At 41.1% G+C, this 21558-nt stretch overlaps 2 protein-coding genes across 2 annotated transcripts; both read right to left on the reverse strand.

Moving 5' to 3' along the window:
* Nucleotides 1–109: 109 nt before the first annotated feature.
* On the reverse strand, nt 110–19551 carry LOC135465636 (bromodomain-containing protein 7-like). Its single transcript, XM_064742916.1, has 15 exons — nt 19397–19551; nt 18879–19098; nt 16690–16834; nt 16299–16409; nt 13991–14166; nt 13398–13509; nt 12690–12762; nt 12126–12236; nt 9752–9887; nt 8474–8585; nt 6839–6907; nt 5903–6002; nt 2935–3099; nt 1658–1698; nt 110–1103 (listed from the first exon to the last, which is right to left on the reverse strand). Exons 2-15 carry the CDS (start codon nt 18989–18991, stop codon nt 828–830), a joined length of 1740 nt encoding a protein of 579 aa, XP_064598986.1. The 5' UTR covers nt 18992–19098; nt 19397–19551; the 3' UTR covers nt 110–827.
* On the reverse strand, nt 19039–21212 carry LOC135465503 (bromodomain-containing protein 9-like). Its single transcript, XM_064742742.1, has 3 exons — nt 21109–21212; nt 19397–19559; nt 19039–19098 (listed from the first exon to the last, which is right to left on the reverse strand). The coding sequence occupies exons 1-3, from the start codon at nt 21210–21212 to the stop codon at nt 19039–19041; spliced, it is 327 nt and encodes a 108-aa protein (XP_064598812.1).
* Between the last annotated feature and the right edge of the window lie 346 nt (nt 21213–21558).

Raw genomic sequence — 21558 nt, forward strand, 5'->3', positions numbered from 1 at the left:
TGGTAGCTACGACAGTGGTACTGGGGACAGTGGTTGCTATCACAGTGGTAATGGGGACAGTGGTAGCTATGACAGTGGTATTGGGGCCAGTGGTAGCTATGACAGTGATACTGAGCCCAGTGGTAGCTATGACAGTGGTACTGGGCCCAGTGGTAGCTATGACAGTGGTACTGGGCCCAGTGGTAGCTATGACAGTGGTACTGGGGCCAGTGGTAGCTATGGCAGAGCTACGACAGTGGCACTGGGGCCAGTGGTAGCTATGACAGTGGTAATGGGGCCAGTGGTAGCTATGACAGTGGTACTGGGCCCAGTGGTGGCTACGACAGTGGTACTGGAGCCAGTGGTAGCTATGACAGCGGAACTGATACTAGTGGTAGCTATGACAGCGGAACTGATACTAATGGTAACTATGATAGTGGTACATCTGACAGCACTACTGATACCAGTGTTAGCTATGACAATGGTAATGATACCAATGGTATCTATGATTTTGGTACTTCTGACAGCAGTATGGATATCAGTGGTGGCTATGACAGTGGCACTGATACCAGTGGTAGCTATGACAGTGGTGCTGAAATCAGTGGTAGCTATGACAGTGGTACTGGGGACAGTGGTAGCTATAACAGTAGTACTGATACCAGTGGTAGCTATGACGGTGGTACTGATACCAGAGGTAGCTATGACAGTGGTACTGGGGCCAGTGGTAGCTATTACAGTGGTACTGATATCAGTGGTAGCTATGACAGTGGTACTGATATCAGTGGCAGCTATGATAGTGATGCTGATATCAGTGGTAGCTATGACAGTGGTACTGATATCAGTGGTAGCTATGACAGTGGTACTTGGGCCAGTGGAGAGTCTGTTATATCCATGTCCTTCTCCAGACTTGGGGACTCACACACCTTAAGCCCAGGACCCTGTTCCAGGAACTCCTGCAGCTCACGATCTATGTCTGCTGTGACTGCATCGTCATGGCTAAGCTGTGTCGGGGCCTGTGAGTGGGCATCCCCTCCGTCCTCACCACCTGCCCCTACCACGGGGCTGAGGGACACGCCCATTGCCTGCCGGATGCTCTTCACAGAGGATATCGCTCCTGGGGCCACCTGAGGAAGACATGAGTAAGTTAGAATAACCATTTGTGTAAAAGCTACATGATGTATGTTTTCTGGATTTTTCAAATTTCACCTTACATCAAAATAACCAATGCTCCAGGAAATAATATGTTTCAGATGTGTGAACTCAGTTTCTCAATAATAAATACATGTACAATGATTATATGAAGTACATGTACAATATATTCTCTAGTGGTGTTGAACATTACAAACTGAAAATTACTTGACATCTGGCTTCAGTTTTTTGTTAACATATGTAAACAGATAAACAGCCACAACATGAGAAGAGCAAACTGTTAAACACTGACTTCACAGTAGGCAGAAATGTCATGCTGTTGTCATGTTAAACAAAAAAAAAAAACAAGCACTTCCCACATTTTATGGTTGCAGGTGCTCACATGATTCAACAGGTGCATATAGAACATATGAGAGGTTATGAAGTGACTGAATCTGGTTAAGACTCAGTTAAGACTTCATGACTTGTTAAGACAGTTTCCAGTGTGTCTGAACACTTGTCAAACATCAGTACACAAAGGGAAGCCTACCTCCTTCGCCAGCTCTTTCAACTCCTGACAGACTTTATCAGCTAAAACAAAAGACGACATATTTTGTACCCATCTCTCAGTCATAAGATTGTGCACATTGTGTGGATCACTATTTTAACATAAATTAAGACATACACTTTTCTAAATGAGTTATCTTCAGACATTACCACTTAGCATTTACACCTACCTAATTTTCAAGGACTGGTAGTTTAGTATATTATATTTATATTTATTTTGATTGGTATTTTATGCCATAGTCTGGCGGCAGCCAGCATTCTGGTGGGAGGAAACCAAGCAGAGCCCAGGGAACCCACGACCATCAGCAGGTCTTGCGGCGGCCAGCATTCTAGTGGGAGAAAACTGAGCAGAGCCTGGGGAACCCACGACCATCAGCAGGTCTTGCGGTGGCCAGCATTCTAGTTAGAGGAAACCGAACAGAGCCTGGGGAACCCACGACCATCAGCAGGTCTTGCGGCGGCCAGCATTCTAGTTAGAGGAAACCGAGCAGAGCCTGGGAAACCCACGACCATCAGTAGGTCTTGCGGCGGCCAGCATTCTAGTGGAAGGAGACCGAGCAGAGCCTGGGGAACCCACGACCATCAGCAGGTCTTGCGGCGGCCAGCATTCTAGTGGGAGGAAACCGAGCAGAGCCCGGGGAACCCACAACCATCAGTAGGTTACTGGCAGACTTCCCACATACAGCCAGGAAGACAGCATGAGCTGGGCTTGAATTCAAAGCGACTGCATTGGTGAGAGGCTCCTGGGTCATTGCGCCATGCTGGCACGCTAAACACCTCAGCCATGGAGGCCTCATATTATACTTATAGCGTAAGTTGCTCTGTCATACACGCTGTATTTCACCCAAAGTTTGGTATGTAACAGTGCACCTTCAACAGTGCACCTTCAACAGCACATAAAGGCCTTGATGATATTTTTGATGCCAACAGTTTTCCTGACAAGAAATTAATCAAACTTCACCAAAAACTAAAGCAAAATGTATCAAGTGTAAAACACTCCTTGGAACTTTAGGTGAAACACAGTGTTCAGAAATACTGCAGAAATATAATTAATATCACAAGGGGCACCTTTCAAGTCCTGACAAAAAATATATATAAATAATAAACAGTGAATGTAAACCTAGACTTAGTTGCAAATCCAGTAACCTGTAATAATGTCCTCTCTATTAATGCTTGTACTACATTCTGAAAAACTGGGCATTGATTTGCCATGTTTTGGGCTATACATGTCCCTGGTGTGTGTGTGATAAGCCTTCATACCTAGTTTGACCTCTTTCTCTGACGGCCCGGGCACGTGAGCCAAATGATGCGGAGGCTTCATGCTGAGGCGCTCGTGCTGTGTTTTCTGCAGGTTCTGGATGAGCTCAGCCGTGTTGTCAAGCTTCTGCTGAGTCTCCTGGATTTTCTTCTCCTTCATCTCTTTCTCTGTCAGGGAAGAAACATGAGACATGAGACATATGGACTGTAAGGGAAGAAACATGAGACATGAGACATATGGTCTGTCAGGGAAGAGACATGAGACATATGGGCTGTCAGGGAAGAAACATGAGACATATGGGCTGTCAGGGAAGAGACATGAGACATATGGTCTGTCAGGGAAGAAAAAGTTTGATGTGAGACACCAGACATATGGTCTGTCAGGAAGAAAAAAAGTTTGATGTGAGACACCAGACATATGGACTGTCAGGGAAGAAACATGAGACATGAGACATATGGTCTGTCAGGGAAGAAAAAGTTTGATGTGAGACACCAGACATATGGTCTGTCAGGAAGAAAAAGTTTGATGTGAGACACCAGACATATGGACTGTCAGGGAAGAGACATGAGACATAAGACATATGGGCTGTCAGGGAAGAAAATGCTAGACGTGAGACACCAGGCATATGGTCTGTCAGGGAAAAAACATGAGACATGAGACATATGGTCTGTCAGGAAGAAAAAGTTTGATGTGAGACACCAGACATATGGTCTGTCAGGGAAGAAACATGAGACATGAGACAAATGGTCTGTCAGGGAAGAAACATGAGACATGAGACATATGGTCTGTCAGGAAGAAAAAGTTTGATGTGAGACACCAGACAAATGGTCTGTCAGGAAGAAAACGCTAGATGTGAGACACCAGACATATGGACTGTCAGGGAAGAAACATGAGACACGAGACATATGGTCTGTCAGGAAGAAAGCTTTAGATGTGAGACACCAGACATATATACTGTCAGGGAGAAAATGCTAGACGTGAGGCACCAGACATATGGTCTGTCAGGAAGAAAATGCTAGACGTGAGACACCAGGCATATGGTCTGTCAGGAAGAAAACGCTAGATGTGAGACACCAGACATATAGACTGTCAGGGAGAAAACGTTAGATGTGAGACACCAGACATATGGTCTGTCAGGGAGAAAACGCTAGATGTGAGGCACCAGACATATAGACTGTCAGGGAGAAAATGTTAGATGTGAGACACCAGACATATGGTCTGTCAGGAAAAAAATGCTAGATGTGAGACACCAGGCATATGGTCTGTCAGGAAGAAAACGCTAGATGTGAGGCACCAGGCATTGGGTCTGTCAGGGAGAAAACTTGATTCATGAGACAAATGGTCTGTCAAGAAGAAAACGCTAGATGTGAGACACCAGGCAAATGGTCTGTCAGGAAGAAAATGCTAGATGTGAGACACCAGGCATATAGACAGTCAGGGAGAAAACGCTAGATGTGAGGCAACAGACATATAGACTACCAGGAAGAAAACGTTCGATGTGAGGCACCAGACATATAGACTGTCAGGGAGAAAACGCTAGATGTGAGGCACCAGACATATAGTCTACCAGGAAAAAAACGCTAGATGTGAGGCACCAGACATATGGTCTGTCAGGAAGAAAATGCTAGATGTGAGACACCAGGCATATGGTCTGTCAGGGAGAAAACGCTAGATGTGAGACACCAGACATATAGACTGTCAGGAAGAAAATGCTAGATGTGAGGCACCAGGCATATAGACGGTCAGGGAGAAAACGCTAGATGTGAGGCAACAGACATATAGACTACCAGGAAGAAAACGTTCGATGTGAGGCACCAGACATAAGGTCTGTCAGGGAGAAAACTTGATTCATGAGACAAATGGTCTGTCAAGAAGAAAACGCTAGATGTGAGACACCAGGCATATGGTCTGTCAGGAAGAAAATGCTAGATGTGAGACACCAGACATATAGACTGTCAGGGAGAAACTTGATACATGAGACAAATTGTCTGTCAGAAAGAAAACGCTAGATGTGAGGCACCAGACATAGGGTATGTCAGGAAGAAAACGTTAGATGTGAGACACCAGACAAATGGTCTGTCAGGGAGAAAATTTGATACATGAGACAAATTGTCTGTCAGGAAGAAAACATGAAACATGAGAGAAATGGCCTGTCAGGAAAAAAATGTCAGATTTGTGTCAGGGAGGAAATTTGACACATGAGACACAAGACAAGTGGTCTGAAGACAGAAAATACCAGACGTGAGATAAAAAGGTCTGTGAGGGTGAAAACATGAGGCACAAATGAGACACAAGATAATGGTTTATCTGGGAGAAAATATGAGAAAGGAGACAAATGGCTGGTTTGAGAAAAATGTGAGACATGAAACAAAAGTTCTGTCAGAGGGAAAAACATGAGACACAAGACAAATGATCTGTCACAGAGGAACTGTGAGACATGAGACACAGGACAAGTGATCTGTTTCAGAGGAACTGTGAGACATGAGACACAAGACAAATGATCTGTCACAGAGGAACCGTGAGACATGAGACACAGGACAAGTGATCTGTCACACAGGAACTGTGAGACATGAGACACAGGACAAATGATCTGTCACAGAGGAACTGTGAGACATGAGACACAGGACAAATGATCTGTCACACAGGAACCGTGAGACATGAGACACAGGACAAATGATCTGTCACACAGGAACCATGAGACATGAGACACAGGACAAATGATCTGTCACAGGGGAGACACAGGACAAATGATCTGTCACAGAGGAACCGTGAGACATGAGACACAGGACAAATGGTTTGTTGTGCATGATACATACAGTCAAACACATTTTCAGGGGAAACAACCTGACATGAGTCTAAATCCATGTGCCTTGTGTAGTTTTCCTTTTGGACAGTAACAATAAACATGCTGGTAACATTCACAGTTCATACATGCCTGGCAATGATCATCTGGGTGACAAGGATACTCACCAAAGGTGTCCAGGAAGGAGACATCCACGCCCATCTGTGCCAAAGATCTGACTGAGTTAATGTCCACTGTCTCTGGTTTAGCCGTTGGAGACTTGGAGCCCTGGGGATAGGGACAAAAGATCAGCTTAGAATAGACAACAGGGTCAGCTGGATTTTGGATGCGGACATCACCATGAGAAAGCTGCAGAGGGTCGTGGTTTTCCCGGGCTCTGCCCAGTTCCCTCCTGGTCAATGCCACATAAGTGAAATATTCTTGGGTATGGCATAAGACACCACTCAAATAAATAAATAACCACGACAAGGAAGGCAAATTCCTGCAAGTTCATACAAAAGACATTTACATCTAGTCGTATCTTCCGTGTATTTGCAGTAAATACCTAATCCTTTTTTCTTTTTGCTCAGGTAAAATACAGAAAATACAATGATTAATGGGCAAGTGAAAACAGGCTGATATTGTGTTTTATCAGACTTCTGCAGATCACCCAAAAACCCCACTGTTGGACAGAATGATCATGTAGAGATAAACTGTCCATTATTACATAGTAATCATAATAAGAATAATAATATACATATACAAACCATATATATGGCACGGGTTGACGTATATATACATGTATTAAAGTCCTCATCTTTATACAACAGAGAATATGGTAAAAACCTGTATACGATAATTCCTCACCCTTTTCGCTTATGAAGGAGCAACTTTCAGCACCATTTATGCACATTTATGCATAATTTGTTTTTGTTGACAAAACTACATTGGTTAGATTGGTTGAATTTCATGGGGTGACAGCAAATATTTTATCAGTCTAAACAGAACATCGGCTGCAGAATACGCTTGAAACAACACCTGGCAAATATGCTAAAGGGTTGAAGAATGACAGTATCACATGGGTAACACACAGACACAGATCACTGAGAAACAAGACATCAAACCTTGGACTTTTTCTTTTTCTTGTCTGATTTATCCTGACCCTCAGCCTTCTCTGTACCATCTTTTGCATTCTGTTAATATGAAAAAATGATCAGTGTATAAATGAAGGTATTAACACAGTTAGAAAAAGCTTCCCTAATAGATCTGAGCATTTCAAAGTCTGGCTGCGCAACAGCCCTCTGTACAAATTTATTCTGATCCAGACTTGGGATGCCACGGAATTTAAGGAACTGAAAGTAAATTGGTAACTGGCGACATAAGCAGACAAAGGTACCTGTACGGGAAGTCCACTTAGATCACTTGCCTTCTATTAAACAAGATGGCACACATAGACAGTAAACCCACTTTGGTGGTGGAAATCTTTGTGTCAAAGAAAGGAGAAACTGCCAAAGACTAGTGGATTTACACCAGTTATTCCCCTTTCCTCTTTGTATACCACTGACGGCTGCAGTAGACATGTTTTAACGAAAACGCTAAAATGAAAGACAAATCAGTAAAAACTGTTCCAGAAAATAGTACGATTTTATGTCTATTTAGAACTTTTCCGACCAAGTAAAATACTTTTGAAACATGGGATTGTGAGTTGATATGTTGGGACCCAGTGGGCATCAATGATGTCACATCCATATTTATGGCTTAAAACACTTGGCTTCAAGGTCCATTGCGAGAATGTATTCATAGCTCAATTTTGAAAGTCTAGTAAGTCTGTGTGTTAAAAAACAGACACTGTCATGTCACTGGTCATGATATGAACACAACAGGCCACCACAGAATAGCTCAATTTTGAAAGTCTAGTAAGTCTGTGTGTTAAAAAACAGACACTGATGTCATGTCACTGGTCATGATCTGAACACAACAGGCCACCACAGAATAGCTCAATTTTGAAAGTCTAGTAAGTCTGTGTGTTAAAAAACAGACACTGTCATGTCACTGGTCATGATCTGAACACAACAGAATAGCTCAATTTTGAAAGTCTAGTAAGTCTGTGTGTTAAAAAACAGACACTGATGTCATGTCACTGGTCATGATCTGAACACAACAGAATAGCTCAATTTTGAAAGTCTAGTAAGTCTGTGTGTTAAAAAACAGACACTGATGTCATGTCATGATATGTTCATGATATGAACGCAACAGGCCACTATAGAATCCAATGTTTCAAATGCATTTAAGTCATTGTAAAAAATTCTAAACTTAGAACTGATAGCAAGGCTACTAAAGAGCTCGCCTGTATCAGACATGTGAATGCAAAACTTGGACTCAATGCATAAAGAACTGAAATCGTGAATTTGGTAATTCGCTGTAATTTATATGTACACATCGAATCTGTGCTGGAATATTCTCCTAATGCAATTGTGCTCTACATATGTGCAAACACTGAGCTCAACATCTGCAGTGCTTTTTTAGATGTCACCTTAATATTTTGTTTAACATTGCTTTCTTTATTATTGGACGCCGGCGCCGACTTTCAGGGTACAATGTAAGCTACACCTGTACTTTACACACAGATGGAACTATTTCCATAGACATGGTCTTCCATTTGCCATACATACAGACTTCATGTGAATGTTTTCTTGGTCTTTATTGTGAAATATTCTTGACAATATGGTGTTAGACATCAAATAAATATAAGTTCTCACCTGGTCTAAAGTCCTCTGAGTCTTCATATGTTCACCTTTGGTCAGGTTGTCTAAAATCTCATCCACCATTTTGACAGCAAAACTTCCAGCATTCTCCACAAAGTTTAGCACACTAAAGGGACAAAGCCATGAACAAAATATAAAACTTTCTGTTCAGTTGAAGCTAACAATACATGTACGTGGAAAGAACATCACCAATGACACATATGCCTTTCAAAATAAGCTCTCTACTGCATGAAACATGGAAGCCACCAGATAGAGTTATATGTACAGCATGCAGGTTCACATCACTGATGGACAGAGCAACTGTCATGCTCTTCATACCTGTTAGGTAAACATGTTTTAGTCTGATACATCATAAATAATACACCCTCAATGTACATTAATTAATTCTTTCAAAACTTATTTTGAAAAAAACTTCAGTGTTTTAACGCAGACCACAAAATTCTCTTCTTCACCTTGCACATGACAAGCCACTTACTGATACGAGACCAGGTTCAAAAGCTATACCTAAGATCAGGCACAGAAACCTACAACAGGTGTTATCATCTTGGCTATACTGTCACCACTGTATTTCAGATGATGTTATAAGTTATCCGCATCTTGAGATGGGTTCATGGGGATTTGAACCCTCGGCACCGCAGGTATAAATCCGCACATACCCTTCTCCACACCTGGATAATGATTCTGACCCAACAATATTTATCAAATAGAAAGCCATTCATGTATACATGTATGCAGAGCCGAACTAAGAGAAATCCTGCAAGCTGCGTCGACTGCAGACAGCTCTATGGATTGCACTGTCACAAAGCCAAATGACGTCCCCCTGTGCAGTATTTCAACAGACCTGGGGATAATGAAGCAATCCTAGACAAAATTTTAATCATTAAATTTGGTATATTCCTGTCCGTTATTTTAGTTGAAATTTGTTGTGCAATAACACACCCAAAACTTATGTTGTCAAGCATTATCTTGACCTTGTTACATTAGAAGTAACAATTTTAAAGTGATTTAAAATTTTGACTTAAGTCTAATATCGTTTCATAATCCCGGGGCCTGGCCTGCTGCGCAGCATTTAAATTTAGTGTCACACAGAAAAATGAACCTCGTTGTGGGCCTGGCCTGCAGCTGTGAGAAGTGTATGTCAACATCTGAACTCTCCAGATCAGCCCAGGGCAATTGAGAATCACCACTGGTTTAGGGACATCATGTTATGTAGGGTTCTTGTAGCAGTCACCTTTCCCCAGCTGAGGAGGTAGTGTGTGGTTTTAGACATACCTTCTGGCATATTGCACTCCTGTGTCATCCCCATACGTAGACAGCAGCAAGTCTGATTCCTCTTTGGTAACATTGGCAAAGGACGAGTCGTAGGTCGGGGCGAAGGAACTGAAGGGCCCATAATTTAAGTAACTCACTGAAAAAAAAATGACATAAGTGTAAGAAGAACAACAAATGCTGCACAGGCTGCCAATATGCTCTTGTTACAGGTGAGAATGACACATCTGGTAATCTAGACCCTGTGTTACTGGTGAGAATGACACACATGGTAATCTAGACTCCGTGTTACTGGTGAGAATGACACACATGGTAAGCTACACTCTGTGTTACAGATGAGAATGACACACCTAGTAATCTAGACTGTGTTACAGGTGAGAATGACACACATGGTAATCTAGACTCTGTGTTACAGGTGAGAATGACACACCTAATAATCTAGACTCTGTGTTACAGGTGAGAATGACACACCTGGTAATCTAGACCCAGTGTTACTGGTGAGAATGACACACATGGCAATCTAGAGTCTGTGTTACTGGTGAGAATGACACCTAGTAATCTAGACTCTATGTTACAGGTGAGAATGACACACCTAATAATCTAGAACCAGTGTTACAGGTGAGAATGACACACATGGTAATCTAGACTCCGTGTTACTGGTGAGAATGACACACCTGGTAATCTAGACTTCGTGTTACAGGTGAGAATGACACACCTGGTAATCTAGACTTCGTGTTACTGGTGAGAATGACACATATGGTAATCCATACTCCGTGGTACAGGTGAGAATGACACACATGGTAAGCTACACTCTGTGTTACAGATGAGAATGACACACCTAGTAATCTAGACTGTGTTACAGGTGAGAATGACACACCTGGTAATCTAGACTCTGTGTTACAGGTGAGAATGACACACCTGGTAATCTAGACCCGGTGTTACAGGTGAGAATGACACACCTAATAATCTAGACCCAGTGTTACAGGTGAGAATGACACATCTAATAATCTAGACCCAGTGTTACAGGTGAGAATGACACACCTGGTAATCTAGACCCAGTGTTACATGTGAGAATGACACATCTAATAATCTAGACTGTGTTACAGGTGAGAATGATACACCTAATAATCTAAACTCTATGTTACAGGTGAGAATGACACACCTAATAATCTAGACCCAGTGTTACAGGTGAGAATGACACACCTAATAATCTAGACCCAGTGTTACAGGTGAGAATGACATGCCTAATAGTCTAGACTCTGTGTTACAGGAGAGAATGACACATCTAATAATCTAGACTCTGTGTTACAGGTGAGAATGACACACCTGGTAATCTAGACCCAGTGTTACTGGTGAGAATGACACACATGGCAATCTAGAGTCTGTGTTACTGGTGAGAATGACACCTAGTAATCTAGACTCTATGTTACAGGTGAGAATGACACACCTAATAATCTAGAACCAGTGTTACAGGTGAGAATGACACACATGGTAATCTAGACTCCGTGTTACTGGTGAGAATGACACACATGGTAATCTAGACTTCGTGTTACTGGTGAGAATGACACACATGGTAATCTAGACTCCGTGTTACTGGTGAGAATGACACATATGGTAATCTAGACTTCGTGTTACTGGTGAGAATGACACACATGGTAATCTAGACTTCGTGTTACTGGTGAGAATGACACATATGGTAATCCATACTCCGTGGTACAGGTGAGAATGACACACATGGTAAGCTACACTCTGTGTTACAGATGAGAATGACACACCTAGTAATCTAGACTGTGTTACAGGTGAGAATGACACACCTGGTAATCTAGACTCTGTGTTACAGGTGAGAATGACACACCTGGTAATCTAGACCCAGTGTTACAGATGAGAATGACACACCTAATAATCTAGACCCAGTGTTACAGGTGAGAATGACACACCTAATAATCTAGACCCAGTGTTACAGGTGAGAATGACACACCTGGTAATCTACACCCAGTGTTACATGTGAGAATGACACATCTAATAATCTAGACCCAGTGTTACAGGTGAGAATGACACACCTAATAATCTAAACTCTATGTTACAGGTGAGAATGACACACCTAATAATCTAGACCCAGTGTTACAGGTGAGAATGACACACCTGGTAATCTAGACCCAGTGTTACAGGTGAGAATGACATGCCTAATAGTCTAGACCCAGTGTTACAGGTGAGAATGACACACCTAATAATCTAGACCCAGTGTTACAGGTGAGAATGACACACCTAATAATCAAGACCCAGTGTTACAGGTGAGAATGACACACCTAATAATCTAGACCCAGTGTTACAGATGAGAATGATCTAGATCTAGTGTTACAGGTGAGAATAACCCTACCTGGCACAACCTTGTTCCTCTTGTCCTCCTTGAAGCCGGCCATACTTCCTGTCCCAGAGGTCAGCTTCCCCATCAACATGCCCAGGCTGACAATACGTTCCGTCTCGCTCACTACACACAAAACAGTGAATATATTCAACATTTCAATCAAAACTGATGACAAAATATTAGTCTTCGTGATAAAGTTGTACATGTAGGTTCTGAATAATTAAATGTTTACCAAAGTATAAGCTATGCCAAAAGCTGTAGGAGGAGTCAGGACACAGACTCCTGGAGCAAACTACCAGCCTCGACACTGACCTGACTACTTGTGGCAAGCATGTCTGTATGCAACATACATGTAAGGAATAGCTCAGTTAGAATTCCTAACCGTCAGCAGTTTACCAGGGGCGTAATGGTTTCCTCCACTAACAAGACTGCCATCATACAAATGAAAATATTCATGAGTATATTTCGGAGTACAATCAAATAAATAAATAATTAAATAAGCAAATAAAGATTTACACCATGCTAATTTGAATGTCCACAAATCACAAACATTACTGTGTACAGTCTGAGCCTTACCTATGCCATCGTTATCGGGGTTAAGGATGTTGAATGTTGTGCTTCCATCATCCCTCCTCCGTAAAAAGCCAAACTGCAACAGATACCAAGAAACTGATATATAAGCCTCAAAGAGCAAACTGTGACTTGGATATCAATACAATGTCAAGTTTTAAGTATCTGAACTAACATGTTTGGAGCAGTCTCTAATTCTGTTCTTCATTACTCTGGTACAGTGTGTGCCTCAAGCCTTGTCCCACGGTTTTATTTGTCAACCCTTGTTCACTTATCACTAATCTTGTAAGCAATGTAAACTCTTATTTTCTCCAGGAACCACCATTTTGATTCCATTCCCATGACATATATGTCATCGCTGATTGATTAAGATTGATATGCTTCAAACCTAATGCCACACATTTAAACTGTTGTTTTACAGGCACAATATGTCTTTTTCTCATGTCCTAGGAGGGTATAAAAATAAAACTTAAAAATATTCTAGTTTATCAAAAATGTGGACTGCTGCAGCACTTTTTTCCTGTTGAAGACGTATTTCCATGATTGGAGAACTCACCAAAGTAAAGATGGGATAAAATAAAAATGTAAATTTTCATTTTTTAAATTTTATTTCCATTTAGAACTTTCCTGTAAAACACAAAATAAAACAGGTGTCATGTAAATATCAAGTTTATGTTACTATCGCTACTGCTGGCTATGCCGTGACCCATGTACCTTACTGTCAGGCTGCCTGAGGGTGAGTCTATCTGTCGCACCCTTAGCTGCTATCTGAGCCTGCTCTAGGATCTCCTCAGGGGTAAGGTTGTCAGGAATCGCCTCAAATTTGCTGTACAAACACAAAGAATGGCTGGGTGAGCACAGGGACATGCAGGTGCATACAGAGTGACAGTGTTGATCAGTGGGGCAATAGGAGGTCAGGAGCCTTTTAGCAATGTGGCTGCTCTAAGTTCAAGCCCATCTAATGCCTTTTCGGTCATACTTTCTGGCAGGGTCTGGCAGCAAGCTGGAGAGGGTCGTGGGTTACCCTGGAGATCTGCCCAGTATTCTACCACTTGGGTGCAGTCTATAAATGAAATAGTCTTCAGTATAGTATAAAATACCAATCAAACAAATATACATTGTGAGCAGACTGACAAATACACTTACAGCTAAACCTTTGCTACTTAACCCTTATCCCAAAACAAAAATCCCTGCACAATTGAGGAAAGTATGTGAAACCTTTTTTTACATTTTATACGTGTTGATGCCTCAACAATTTCATTATTATCACTGAGCCAACATACAACTATGAGCCTTATAGGTCCTACTTTTGTTTAGGTTTTTTCTTCTTCTCGCGGGCCAGTGCTCTCTCCCTCTCAGCTGCTTTTTCAGCAGCCATGTCAACTGCGATGGTGAGCTCTTCCCCAGCCTGGTCCAGGCCCAGCTCTTCCAAGGTGATGTTGGCCATAAAGCTTAGGCTTCTTTTGTAAAACAAGAGCTTTTCCTGTCATCAACAGAATATAAAGCATGGAGTCATCAACAGAAAACAAGGCATGGAGTCATCAACAGAAAACAGAGTGGACTCATTAACAGAAAACAGTGGAGTCATCAGCAGAAAACAGTGGAGTCATCAACAGAAAACAAGGAGTGGAGTCATCAACAGAAAATAAAGCATGGAGTCATCAACAGAAAACAAGGAGAGGCGTCATCAACAAAAAACAAGGCATGGGGCCATCAACAGAAAACAAGGCATGGGGCCATCAACACAAAACAAGGCATGGGGCCATCAACACAAAACAAGGCACGAAGCCATCAACACAAAACAAGGCACGAAGCCATCAACAGAAAACAAGGCACACAGCCATCAACAGAAAACAAGGCACGCAGCCATCAACAGAAAACAAGGCACACAGCCATCAACAGAAAACAAGGCACGCAGCCATCAACAGAAAACAAGGCACGCAGCCATCAACAGAAAACAAGGCACACAGCCATCAACAGAAAACAAGGCACGCAGCCATCAACAGAAAACAAGTCATTGGGCATCAACACAAAACAGAAATGGAGAGATCTACAACAATTCTGGCTACCACACTAGTTCTTATGGATTATATTTACAGATTGTGATACATATATGTAACACAAATATGCAAATTGCATTTTAATCATTTAATTTAAAGTTAATGTTTTTCTCCTCTCTGGTGCTCACTCCACACAACCCATATAAACATGAACATGATTCACAAGAGAGGGACAAAAGATAACAACATATGGCTTTTACTGAAGAATCTTACCCAAGACATAGGACATGCTGATTGATTGAATGATTGATAGACTGGTCTTTAATGACGTAATCTGAACTTACTCATTTGTACAACGGCCTTTATGGATGTAGGAGATCATAGATCTGACATCAGGGCAGAAGGAGTGGTACAATGTACGTGGGGCTGTGTTAGGGTCTTCCTGCTACATATATGTAAAACTGTGCATAATACTTACCTAATGACGGCCTTTATGGATGGACAAAATTGTACATCTGACATCAGGGGAGAAGTGGTACAATGTACGTGGGGCTGTGTTAGGATCTTCCTGCTACATATATGTAAAACTGTGCATAATACTTACCTAATGACGGCCTTTATGGATGGTCAAAATTGTACATCTGACATCAGGGGAGAAGTGGTACAATGTACGTGGGGCTGTGTTAGGGTCTTACTGCTATATATATGTAAAACTGTGTATAATACTTACCTAATGACGGCCTTTATGGATGGACAAAATTGTACATCTGACATCAGGGGAGAAGTGGTACAATGTACGTGGGGCTGTGTTAGGATCTTCCTGCTACATATATGTAAAACTGTGCATAATACTTACCTAATGACGGCCTTTATGGATGGTCAAAATTGTACATCTGACATCAGGGGAGAAGTGGTACAATGTACGTGGGGCTGTGTTAGGGTCTTACTGCTATATATATGTAAAACTGTGTATAATACTTACCTAATGACGGCCTTTATGGATGGTCAAAATTGTACATCTGACATCAGGGGAGAAGTGGTACAATGTACATGGGGCTGTGTTAGGGTCTTCCGGCTAAACATATGTAAAACTGTGTATAATACTTACCTAATGACAGCCTTTATGGATGTGGGAAATCATACATCTGACATCAGGGCAGAAGGAGTGGTACAATGTACGTGGGGCTGTGTTAGGGTCTTACTGCTACATATATGTAAAACTGTGCATAATACTTACCTAATGACGGCCTTTGTGGATGGACAAAATTGTACATCTGACATCAGGGGAGAAGTGGTACAATGTACGTGGGGCTGTGTTAGGGTCTTCTGGCTACACATATGTAAAACTGTGCATAATACTTACCTAATGATGGCCTTTATGGATGGACAAAATTGTACATCTGACATCAGGAGAGAAGTGGTACAATGTACGTGGGGCTGTGTTAGGGTCTTCTGGCTACACATATGTAAAACTGTGCATAATACTTACCTAATGACGGCCTTTATGGATGGTCAAAATTGTACATCTGACATCAGGGGAGAAGTGGTACAATGTACGTGGGGCTGTTTTACGGTCTTACTGCTACCTATATGTAACACTGTGCATAGTTCTTACCTTACTGAGGATTCTGGAGCCACTCTGTAGTAACCTCTTGGCCTCCTTGTAAAATATTGTCTCTGGCTGGTTATAGGTCATGGCATTATTGCACATCAGGACAAAATCTCGCTGGAAATAACAACCAAAACAATGGGTTCTACCAAGGTATTCACCAGATCTATCATGACATCATCAAAAAATACTGAAAATTGTCCAAAATCATCATAATTTCTCTGGCGACTTTTCTAGCTCCTAAAAATATATTTTTTTGACTTTCTTGAGAACCAGTTTGTCTGTCTATATCAGGCATGTGGAAAATGGGGAAGGCCTAAATGCCTTTGTTTGGAGTTTATACTGATGTTTATTCATGAGTTTATCACAGCGAGTATTACAGCCCAGCTCTGTATACCTTATACTCTGCCACACTATTGTAGTCTTCATCTTCTAGCTTGAGGCCCATAGTGCTGAAGTCCATGGGGTACTGGATGATGCTGGAGTACCCAGGGGCAATTAGATCATTTACAGGGTAGGCAAATATGCCGTGTACGTCCTTTCTGTAAGGAAATCCACACAGAAAACATGTGAAACACACACAAAAATCACAGATCCATCAATGACATTAGAAGAGAAAAAAAAACAACAAATCCATCAATGACATCAGAAGAGAAAAAAAACAGCAGATCCATCACAGAAGAGAGAGACAAAAGCAGATCCATCACACAAGAGAGAGCAAAAGCAGATCCATAGAAGAGAGAGAAAACAGCAGATCCATCATAGAAGAGAGAGAAAAAAGCAGATCCATCATAAAAGAGAGGGAAAAAAGCAGATCCATCATAGAAGAGAGAGAAAAAAGCAGATCCATCACACAAGAGAGAGAAAAAGCAGATCCATAGAAGAGAGAGAAAACAGCAGATCCATCATAGAAGAGAGAGAAAAAAGCAGATCCATCATAAAAGAGAGGGAAAAAAGCAGATCCATCATAGAAGAGAAAAAAAGAACAGATCCATCATAGAAGAGAGACAAAAAAAAAGTTAATAATGACATAATCTTCTCAAGGTAATATTTAGTTGAACTACACGGTAAAACTCAGACACCCAGATAAAGCCAAATGAAACTGATTCTTGAAGTGAAGAACCCTATTAATAAAAAGATCAAAAACACCAATAGAATTTTGGTTGAGACCCATGGTGAAATCCCTGTCTTTAACTCCCATGTACAACTTCAAAGCCTCTCACAGAGCTGTCAGCTTGTTAGGTGTCACAAGAAACTCTTTAAGACTCTCTGTTTGTCTGTCAATCGATTTGTTGATCTTTCTCTCAGTTAGATTTTTCCCATCCTACATGTGCATGTATCGCTTCACAAGGCAAAGAAAACACTGAAATAAAGCACATGTCAGTTGAAAGATTGCTAAACACTGTCCATGAAAATGGTTTGGATTTTGTTTTTAAAATTTTTCTAACCGAGTGAAATGGTTTTGAAACAGGAGATTTTTCAGTGGTCTGTAGTGACACAGGGGTTATCAGCAAGGTAACATCCATATTTTTTCTTTGAAATAGTTTGTTTAATGCTCCATTTGGTGGATGCATTCACAGATCTACATGTATTAGATATATCAAATCACAGATGTATCAGATCACAGATGTTTCAAATCACAGATGTATCAAATCACAGATGTTTCAAATCACAGATGTATCAAATCACAGATGTATCAAATCACAGATGTATCAAAACACAGATGTATCAGATCACAGATGCATCAGATCACAGATGTATCAGATCACAGATGTTTCAAATCACAGATGTATCAAATCACAGATGTATCAGATCACAGATTTATCAGATCACAGATGTATCAGATCACAGATGTATCAGATCACAGATGTATTAGTGTATATGTATTTAGAACATTGAAATTAAGCCTGTGTACATTTGTTTAAAGCGGCTAAAACCTGATGGTCCAAACACCATCAGAAGAGGTCACCCTGCAATCCACAGTTCCCAACATCCACATGCATAATTTCTGGGTTTAAAAACTTGAAAGAAAATTAAATCCAAACTATTCTTGTGGACAGTTTTCAACGGTCTTTCATCTTGCATACTTCAAGGTTTTCTTTGCCTTTAAAGTGACACAGTCACCCAAAATTTAGATTTTTAAAATAAATTCTGATTGTGATGTCCTACCGAAGTTTTTGAAGTTTGTTCATAAACTAAATCACTCATGTTGAAATAAAAAATATTCACTGCTTATGTAGCTAGTATGTACCCGGAGAAATCCTGCCAGTATTCGAATTCAACACAAAGAGGGCGGGCCATTTTGCCTCATTAATATTCAACACAAATGGGCCTGAAGCATATGAGCAGCATTCTGATAGTGACCAGTGTGATTTTGCTATCTTTCCAACTTAAATCCATATTCCTCCATCTAAATATTATACCGACGATACATATTGTAACACAACTGGCATTTAAAAACGCAAAAGTATGTAATATCTGCGCGACTGTATTGCTTTAACCGGGTGTCTGAGTACAAGATGACATAGCTCTCTGTGGTATGTCATAGCTATTGAGAAGCCTGCTCCTTAACGGCTTTCCTCCCACCTGAGAAGTTGTTTATGAAGGTAATCCAGACACATCTTCAGTACGCTGGGTTCATCATCTCTGATGGTGCAAGCCCGGGGTTCTCTCCCCTTTTTCTCTACCTCCTCCTCCATGGGAACAGCCAGTTCTGGCTCCACAGCTTTCTTCTTGGCTGGAGGTTCTAATGGTCCGGAAAGGTCACAGATTCACTTTCTGACAACATTCGCTCCCTTTTGCGGCTCTGCTCAGAGAGAAAAATAAAGACAGAACTACAGTAGATAAAAACACGAGTGGGAATTACATTGTACAAAAGCCATTCCTGGCTTATTTGGCTTAAATGTACTGTCACTGTCTAACTGAACATTGTGCAATGAAGTCACAAGCTCAAATACAGTTTTCTCTGGTTAAGCTCAGCTCATGTTACACACTCCATTTTCTCCAAACATAATCATGACCACTGTCACATGAAAGAAAAATTATAAAGAATGGCATTCAGCATCAAACAAGCAAACACAGAAATCTGATAACAATGTATATACCTCATGGTGCCTGTGTTTCTCTTTATCACTTGACTTCTTCTTTTTCTTCTTCTTGTGTTTGTGTCTTTTCTCTTCATGGTACACATCAGCTAAAGGCTCCGGGGTTGGGGTGGACGCTCCTTTCAGGTTCAAAACCAATTTTAACCCTGGCTTCTCTCCAGTTCTGATAACAGCACACATTATAAACATTAAACACTTAGTAAACCAACTCAACCTCTATTTGAAGTGGACATTAAAATTACAGTTTCTACCCTCCCCTTCCCCCCTCAGTGGGTGTGTTTCTCCCTTATCACCTTTAACCCACAGAACATACATAGTTATGTAAATTCACTACAATCAAATGTTACTGGCAAACAGCACACTTATAATTTAATATATAGTATAGTATAATATAGTGTTATAAGATTGTGCTACAGTGTGTATGAGAGTGTGTAAAGCAATAAGACACAGACAATTAACTTTCGTCCTTTTAATACATCTACCTTATCTCTCCAGCTAACTATTGGCCATTGCAATCTTTATCACACTAGTAGAAGGGAAGAGTAGAGAACAGTTTCATAAATGGGGATTACTCGTTAATGGGAGTTACATGTGATGGCACTTAGACGTATACACAGTTGTGGGAACAGTCTAGGGTACATGGGAGTTACATATGAGGGGCACTTATCGTATACACTTGTGGGAACAGTTTAGGTGTACATGAGTTGCGTGTGATGGCACTCGATCATACATAGTTGTTGGAAACAGTCTAGGGTACATGAGGGAGTTGCATGTGATGGCACTTGAGCATACACAGTTGTTGGGAACAGTCTAGGGTACATGAGGAGTTGAATGTGGTGGCACTGGATCATGCACAGTTGTGGAAACAGTCTAGGTGGCACTTGAGCATACACAGTTGTGAAAACAGTCTAGGGGTACATGGGAGGAAAATTCAGTGAGTTTTCAGTCAAAAACATTGACATACTAGTACCACCTCTGTTTATGAATTATTTGGTGTTTTTAAAATCTTTTGAGATTTTTTGTGGCTACAAACAGGTGTGTGAGCAGTTTATTTAGATCACACTGTTACATGAGCATTTACTATTTGTGAATACTGTGCCATTCCCCAACTTCCTGTACATGCCTGAACACCACCCTGTGAAACTCCACATGTATGATGACCCTGGTGTTAGAGGTGTGGAATCGTCCAAGAATGCGCAATCGTCATTTAAGAACACGGTGCAGTTACAAGCTCTTGTCAAATATATCGAGGCTGTCAGAACAGTGGGTTGCTTTGTGCTTCACCACATGAATCTCAGGGCCACATGACACAGAAAGTAACCTATCGATGTTGTGCTTGCGACAAACATGCTAAATTGACAAAGAAAAGATAAGGCACATAAAGAGGGCCAGGGAGTCATATTTGACAATTATTTTTTGTCTGCCACAACAACTGCATTAAGCTTTAAATGTTGCACACTCTGACACTGGTTTGGAGCTATCTTTGGCCCAATAGAATTTTTACTAACCCTAGTGCCATGGCAATCACAGACTACCAACGACAGGGCATACACGGCTAGCCTTACATGCTCGTTATAAGTTGATCTTCATTTGCCAGGGACATCTTCTCAAAAGAGAAGTGGATGTACGGCGCTCTGGGTCACCTTTATAATGTTTCCAAACAAAATCACTTGTCTTCGCATAACGAAAATTGGACACGGGGTGACTCATACAACTTACCCTCTTTCACTTCTGGATCCCCTTTCTTTGGCAGAATCGCGCTCATAGTCGTGAGATCGTTTCTCTGATTTGTGCTTTTATGTTTTTTGCTCCCCATTGTCGCGAATTTGAAAGTAGTACAAGGACACGAAGAGATAAATCTCTAACAAAGAAACAGCATCTTGTTGTGTTGTTGTGGTTCAGCGGACTGACGCCGGTAATACAAATACTAAACTGTAAAGAGATGCGGATGATTTTCAACCTCAAAATGGATTTTCTTGTTGTATTGCTGAATCTCAACGCGTAAACTACAAACAGACAAACAAAAATCGTAATTTTTGTTTATAATAATGGGAAAGATGTTTGTAATGGGCGTAAATCGGGATAAATTTAAATAAAATGCCGGTGATAAAATTTACATTACTACGGTTTCGACATTGTAAACAAGACTTTTAAAGGAATCT

The sequence above is a fragment of the Liolophura sinensis genome, chromosome 5 (genome assembly GCF_032854445.1).
Source record: "Liolophura sinensis isolate JHLJ2023 chromosome 5, CUHK_Ljap_v2, whole genome shotgun sequence".
NCBI lineage: Eukaryota > Metazoa > Mollusca > Polyplacophora > Chitonida > Chitonidae > Liolophura > Liolophura sinensis.